This window comes from Daucus carota, chromosome 4 (assembly GCF_001625215.2).
Source record: "Daucus carota subsp. sativus chromosome 4, DH1 v3.0, whole genome shotgun sequence".
In the NCBI taxonomy this organism is placed as follows: domain Eukaryota; kingdom Viridiplantae; phylum Streptophyta; class Magnoliopsida; order Apiales; family Apiaceae; genus Daucus; species Daucus carota.
Window position 1 is genome coordinate 35,693,769 of NC_030384.2, and position 8,223 is coordinate 35,701,991.

At 35.1% G+C, this 8,223-nt stretch overlaps 1 protein-coding gene across 1 annotated transcript; it reads right to left on the bottom strand.

Moving 5' to 3' along the window:
* Positions 1 to 5,634: 5,634 nt before the first annotated feature.
* LOC108218375 (heat shock protein 90-5, chloroplastic) lies at positions 5,635 to 7,496 on the bottom strand. The gene is given in 9 exon segments (XM_064091264.1): positions 5,635 to 5,652; positions 5,833 to 5,897; positions 5,900 to 5,948; positions 6,178 to 6,321; positions 6,415 to 6,498; positions 6,579 to 6,670; positions 6,760 to 6,920; positions 7,002 to 7,134; positions 7,394 to 7,496. Coding segments are annotated over 7 exon segments (456 nt in total). The 5' UTR covers positions 6,779 to 6,920; positions 7,002 to 7,134; positions 7,394 to 7,496; the 3' UTR covers positions 5,635 to 5,649.
* Between the last annotated feature and the right edge of the window lie 727 nt (positions 7,497 to 8,223).

Sequence of the window (8,223 nt, forward strand, 5' to 3'; positions counted from 1 at the left end):
TAAAATCCAAACATGGGGCTCTAAGCTAAATCCTTCTATCTCAGTAGAAAATGGAAAAGAGATCTCTCATATTATCCCATTTGCTTGGTTTTATGACTATTAAGGAACATGGTATGCCAATTCTGAGATTTTTACAAACATGTGACAGCTCCCTCTATAAGGAATTTAAGACCTTACTATAATAAACACGATAAAATAATTAAACTTGCTAAGCGGAAATATAATCTTGTGATAATTAACTAACTTGTGAAAACATAATACTCACTTAACTTTTATCTAAAACTCATCAAATCCTTGCTACTAATAATTATAATCTAGGCGCAACTTAAACTACTTTATTTTATTCAAGTCTTAAATCAAGTCGTTAACTATAGTTAATATTTAGTAATATTAGAAATGAAAGGATGACTTGGGAACCCTCTAGGAAACTCTAATTATTATAGTATTAGTTATAGTTTCATGGAATATGATACATAGATTAATTGCAATATTGCGGATCAATATATAAACTGAGCATCTAACGAAAATTATCAGAGAGCACTCAGAGAGAGGAATAACATATCTGTCCCATGATCCTCTTGGTTCTTTTCAAATGGTTTTACCAAGATGAAAGAAAAACATAAACTCCAGCAACTCAACCGGGACTATGCTTGTTTCATATCAGAACATGCTATGCGGTCCAGGTGTGTTCCTTATTATAGTAAATATGCAGGAGGCCATATGTAGTCGGCCATATGTAACCTGCATTTTAAAAAAATAATCAGTTCATCATATAGCTCTCTGTAATATGAAAAAAATAAGATACCTTATAAATAAATTGCCATGCATCTGACTGAACCAGGATTCCAAGTGATAATAAAACACAACACACACATAGCTACTGAAATAAATGCAAGTAATAAACTTACATTCAGGATAATCAGCCTTAGCAATAATTCCCTCAAGAGTATCATAAACCAATTTACTATCAACCAAGAACTTCAAGTAACCTTAAACAGTAGACTCTCACTTAGCTACAGGCTTAACCTGAGGCTCCTTTTCTCCTTCCTTAGCCTAATCCCTAGAATGCAATTTCCGAATCTCATTTCCTCCACAAAGCCTTTAGCGTCACCAGGATGCCTTTTGTTGGGCTTCTGTTCAGCAGCTGCTGCTGACACTACACTTGTTTTCTTCAAAGTCAGGGAGTTTTTACATACACTCCAAGAATCATAAGTATGGTTCTCGATTGATAGAGATAAGAAAGTGGTGTTGATATTTTTGGGTCCATAGTTCTAAGAAAGGAGTAGATTGTATTATATCTATTTGTGTAGTTTTATCCGTAACTTTTAAAATAATTTTATTAGCGTTTACTTCCCGTGAAAGCAAGAGAGATGCTTGCACACGCTTCCCCTGACCAACTTTGCATGCAAGCAATCACCCAGTAGACGCTCTAAGCCTCTTGCCTCATTAGTTTGTCAGCTAAATCCGGTGTTAAACATGGCACTCTCATCCACTAAGTGACAACAATAGGCAGGAATTAGAATAAGTGGCCCCCTTATTTTTCGACGTAGTAGTGAAGTAAAATCTGGTACTGAATGCTACCACTCATAGTATTCACAACGCAATTTAATTTAGGGCGGGGGAAATATAAAATGTTATTAAATTGAAGGATTGCACCATCCGGCAAACTAAGACCTCCTTAGTTCCACATGAGAGAAATTTTGATTGTTGGATCAATATATTAATATCATTAGAACTTATATAGTTTCAAACGACAAAGATAATTACCCAGTAAGAGAGAAGGATACTCCGAAAACATACCCAAGTTCCGACGAGTGTAAGTACACACACATCAATGCCATACGCTCTTCCGCCATGTCTTTTGTAGGGGAAAAAATTTCCCTCCCTCGCTTTCTCAGTGTAACATCCATTAGCAAGAAGGGGATGTCATGCCCAGATAACCTCACAAAAGAAAAATCTACATTTAACATGTTGCCTGCACCTCCTCAATGCTGCCTGCTGTAAAATATTTCAAACCTAAATATAATATAGACTGCTATGAATAAGTAAAACAACACATGACATTTTTCATAAAAAAAAAATAAAACCAAAATATTCATGAGTGAAAACATAAAGGAGCACTATTAGCTTGAACATTGCTGGGAATCGAGAGGCACAATCTTTGAAGTACCCACTTTTGAAACTATGAACTATAGTGGCCTTCCACAAAGTCGACATTTAACAAAACTGTATATGTGACTGCCAATTACAAACAAGATTAAATCATTCACAATAGAATCTACACCATAATCACCAGTTTAATATGAAGCCACAATATGTCTAAATTCTTTACCATCTAACTTCATACCAGTCATAACAACTACAGAGGCACATGTAACACGGCATCAATGAACCTAAAAACAAGAAGACAAACACAATATATATAAATAACTAAATAGTAATGGGCAACCAACCAATTTGATCAAACAACAAAAAGAAAATTGTCTCAAATAAATATAAACGCTCTGCTCCAAAAATAATAGCTCGAACACTATAAGAGAAGTACCTTAAAGTGAAATTAGAAAGTACATTAAAATGCTGAACTCGTTCTACAAATTCCAGAAATCAAAAACTTGGAAAATACTAAATTTATAAAAGCAAATAAAAATCAGACTTCAAAGACAATAATCAACTCCATAAAGATAATTCTTTATAGAAATTTAGCTAATGAAAATATGTTAATAACCCAATTCAGTCACAACATACACATATACAACTGAATAACTGATATACACACCAAGTTTTCGGCAGCACCAAATTCCTGTCTCCGAAATCTTTTGCCTAAAAGTCGAATTCGGATTATGCACGCAGCCGCCGCTCTCAATTGTAGCTTCCCAAGATGGACGCACATTGAAATCACTTGAAAAAAGGTTGAACACTATTGAACGCTATCAGAAGTTGCCTTATGCATGTTTGCTCTGGATGATCCAATTGAGTGGAAACGTGGTTAAATGAATGATCGAGGACCGCTCTCCTGCAATTCTACTATATAGCACAAGTAAATTTTAAAAGTACAAGCAAGCAAAATATAATTTCAACCAAGAATGACTAATTTGTGTATTTCCAAACAAAGCAAGACAGCCACATCTCCAAGAAAAACTGCAATAAAAACCAGACAACACACCTACTTCTTGTGCAATACCAGATTTGTCCATCTGATGAAAAAAAAAGGCCTCATCTGCCAATAAACATCAATACTGTATGATTAAGGTTTTTGGTTGTAGTCTACTTATATATAGTCCGGCTATAGGAAATGAAAAGCTTATATTCAGGTGCATCATGCATGCATGCCTCCCGTCTTTTCTGCAGCAATAAAAAAGTTGTGAACACGAGAAAGAAACATGCCTCACTCTAGCTAAGAGCAAACCACGACGAGTCTTTTCTAACCTGAACAGAGTTATGTCAATAATGTTGCTCCCACCAATATAACCCATGCGTAAGTTGCAGATGAAGCAATGTCAATAATTTCCAATTGTCTTAAAGCCAACTTTTCGTTGCTTAGATTATGCCCCTAGTCACATCTCAGGCTAATTTCAAGAAGAAAAAGATGTTTAATCGCCTTACTTAAGTATTTTTATTCAGATAAAACCTCACATAGAAACCTGGCCCAAATGGCTAGTGAAAAGTATAAATTTACAAGTTCAGACAGAGTCTTACATTTTTTGAGTTGTCGCCGCCTGCTTTGGAAAGATAAGAGCTGAGACCTGTAGACAGCAAGTACATAACAATTACATATGATTACACAACTGGAGGGGGCTCTTGATTAGTATAATAGCAAAACAGCTCACTCTCGATGTACATTTCTTCTACCATTGGCTTCTAGAGGCACACTCGGGCGTTTATGAATCAATTAGACACCTGGAATTATACTACTATTATCCCGTTCACCATGAAAATTACATAAATGATAAATCATAAAAAAGCACACAAGAGCTGAGAGTTCAACTTCCCTTCATGACAAAAAAATATTCTTTAGTAACAACACGCACTCAACACCTGACAAAAAAGAAAAAACAGGCATTCAACTTACATATCAACATATACAAGGTATAAAGGAAACCAGTTAGAACCTCCGCATCTGTTTGGAGCCTGTCCTTTTTGAAAAAAACATAAGGAATTTGACCAAAACTCAACAACAAAAGGAAAATAAAGCAGCCTGCATGTGACCCTTTACAGTATTTTTATTGTAATTAACAGTGAAGCTCCAATAGGGCTTTAAACGTTGCTGCTTTCAAAAGTTTTGTAAGAAAAAAACTTAACCTTTTTAGGTGAGGGCCGTGAGATTGATAAAGGGTCTTCAATGGCTGTTCTTTGATTTACTTTTATGAGTTCTGTACTTCTTTAGCTTTGGTGTCATAGATTTGCTAGGACTCCTCCCCAGTAGTAAGTTTTATCCTAAATGTAACTAATGCATCTTCTTTTCTTCTTTTTTTGCATGCTTCTAATTTTAACAGTTCTTGCTCAAACCTTTATGCGATCTTGTTCCAGGGTAAGTTAGGACATTTGGTGTTTTGTGTTTTGGCATAGGAGATGGAGTATAACAGTGGATATATCGACGGAAGATATGGAGCCTTTACATTCAAGGTACTTGTAATTGTTCTTTGTTTAAATATATCTGATGCCTGAGTCCCAAAGATGAGGATGTCTTTTAATGAAATTGATTTTGCTAAACTATCACTAAATTCCTGCGGCTGAATGCAACTTGTCCAAAGGCTAAATCTTCATGAAATTGTGCACTACCTATATTTATTTGCGCTAATTGCAGTTATTTACTCATAGACCATAGTAGTCGAATAAGTAATTTACCAATATGAGATTTTAGGCTTAAAGCACAAAGTATAAATAGCTATGCACATGAATAGTTTAATTAATCCCGTATGATCGTTGATCAGTTACTAACCCATATGATTGCCCATTGCCCTTTGTTTACTTTCCATCATATTTATATTTGTTACAGATTAATCCAAATAGAACATTCGAACTCCTATGTGACCCCAAATGTTGTTTGTAGTAGATGCTGATTAATACCGACTACAGCATGCAGAATGTTCTGTTTTTCACATTATTGTCATTATTGGCAACAACCAAGTTTGACCTTAGTTCATGCCATCAATCTAATTTTATTTGGAGTCTTCGTAACATAATTTACAATCAAAAAGTTCAAGTGCCAAAAAAGATATTAATACATACAAGAAAATAGATACTCAGTTCCTCACCTTGTAGATGTCGAAACGAAGTGTGAATTTCACATTGCAGACTACAGAGTACGCAAACACAAGAAAAGATGGCACTGTGCAGAAGTAACCTGAAGTTAAAGGGTGAAGGTCAGCTTCAAATTTATATGAATGCGATATAAGCTTCTGCTCAAGTGCAAAACCACTTATAAAATATTTTCAAATAAGCTCTTAATATATAAGATACAAAAATAATGTTAGCAATGCTCTTTGAGAGCTCTTGATGAAGAAGAAAAATGTTGTGGCCACAAGTGCTCTGGTCTCTGTAAATACCTGAATTACAAAACGATCATAGTGCAGAAGCTACAACTGTATGGAATCTGTAGAACAGCAGAGACAAGAATTTATACGGCAGCAGCAAAACGAGTCCGGCAGGCTACTGCAGCAGCAGAATAGCGTAAGTAGTCTAGAATTCCACGAGTCTGTACTTAATAGTAGATTAATTTACAATTCATAATGTTAGTATAAAGTGCAAATGCTAGTCTGCAAAGTTAAAAAATAAAAATATACCTTAATTGAATGAAATCATTGAAACATGATGCAACATAAATAAACTCACCTTAATAGTCCTCGACTTTTCTTGCCATGTGTAGATGGGGAAGGAAAGAAATTGTGAGTAGTTTTCACCAGATTCTGAATCTTGGTTGGTTCCGTGTATTCATACTTGTCATCCGACTGCGAAGATGACAATTTAGTTAGTTGCATACTGAAAAAATTTCATAATAGCAGACAGCTGTGGTGCCTTCACGGAAGCAGCACACTCAAAGAAGGTACAACTCACAGGTGGCGCATTACTATTTCCAAGCACAATATATAAAACATTACAATACTTTTACAAAATTGGTGTAATTAGTCGTGTTTTTGACCCATGTTAAGACTCAAGGGACAAATGTAACTAAAATACCCTTAAATAAAGCGTGATTTGGGTTCCCCGACGCAACAATTTCTCAGGATCCGTTTCTTCCTTAATCACGTATTTACTACTTTCTGCTAATGCTTCCCAAATGTACTGTTTATCGGACTTTGGGCTCTTAGCAGAGACAACTACCTAATTACACAGAAATTTAAAACATCAATTAGTAAACAACTGAAAGACATATTGAAATTCTAACTTCATATATGAACAGGACTCTGTTTTCACCTTCTCAGCAACCAAAAATGCTGAGCAGAACCCAACACCAAATTGACCAATCAAAGCATTATCGGCTCCAACATCCTTGTTTTCCTATCAGAAGAAAAAATGAATAGACTGTAAAGACTGAGCCGGAGTTCTCAACAACTGATATTTATTTGACTTATAATTACCTTGAGAGCAGCTAAGATTTTTGAAGTACCACTCTGAGCAATAGTTCCCAAACAATCTATAAGCTCCTCTTTGGTCATGCCAATACCAGTGTCTATGCAGCAATAAAAATCCGTATAACCTAACAACTCAAACTGAACAAATAAATATGCGGCCAAAGCCTAGAGCAATGAATTAGCTTACGTGATAGTGATGGTCCCATTGTCCGGGTCAGGTCCTGAATTCTGAAACCACAAACCTGCAAAATCAAGCATTTTATATTCTAGTAAACATTCTTATCCCAAAATCATATAGAACCTTTTAATGCAGTCACATTGTCACAATAACATCTTCATAAGTCCCATCTGCAGAAAGTAAAAAACTAAGTCCTACAAACATTGTGGGAAACCATATTGCTAAAAAATATAACTGCACATTTACCATACCCCGAAATTCAGGCTCATGTGAACACCCTCTCGATTCTTTTCTCTCTTCCCGCCCCGTGATTAACTTAGTCATATGTTTTGGACTGATCAACTCGCAGTGCGTAAACCTCCCTTTGGTATTTTCATTCCCCTACTGTAGTTATCAGATACATCAAGCATCAACACTTAGGGAGAGACTATGCTCCCAAACACATAAAACACAAAAAAAACATGGGCAATACATAATAGAACACATAATTCACAATCTACCTAACGATAAATATAACAAAAGAATTTAGAATTAAAATGAGAAGACAAAATTTGTAATGACGAAAACTCATCGGCGCCAAAAATACATTCATCAACTATATTGAGAAATTGATAAACTTTGAGCATCTATCTTGCCCCCTCACCTTCTGTAACTCATGTTTCTCTATGATTGAATTCAATTGGCAGCGAAATCAAGTTATCTGCACACCTTTCATTGTCAACTCTGTCCGATTTTTTTCCCGGCGTCCATTTATTCAGACCGTTACGATTATGAGTAATGAGTAATACATTATAATATAGAGCATCGGCATTTTTGTAATTATATAATATTTAGGGGTAAGCTGGTAATTTCACGCACCTTTTTTTGGCTCTTTTTGCCCTTTGTCGCCATATAATATATAGAAGTAGATTAAGAGTTAATCAATTAAGCCATAAATTTTTAAAACACTCGAAACATAACAGATATATCAATATGTATCCAAAAATAATTCAAGAAAGAATACTGTTCCTCTTGGTCACTAACTCACTATATATGACAATCTTCCACAATCTTCCGCAACCAATCCAAAAGATGATGTCAAATTAACTCGTCCTCTCAATCAACTCGGCCATCTCTGCAACCAGCTAACTCCTTGATCACTCTCCTTTCATGATTTTTGCAAAGCATCTGTAATCAAGCTACCTTTCCAGCTCAAAAACATAGTTACATCAATAATTTCTTTATTTTTGTTGATTTTTTATTTAATCCAGAGCTCAGGGGCCTCCACAAAATCATTTATATTTCGTTCCTGAGTTAATAAGAATATAAACTGATAAAAAAGTTACTTAGAGCATCTCTAGCAGTGTCCCAAGTAGTTTCCTTAAATATATAATAAACAATTCAAATTTTAAAAAACAGGGATCCTATATTGATTAACAACTCTAACAATAATCCCTATTCGTGTTCTTTATCATTATTATAGTATTAAATTCA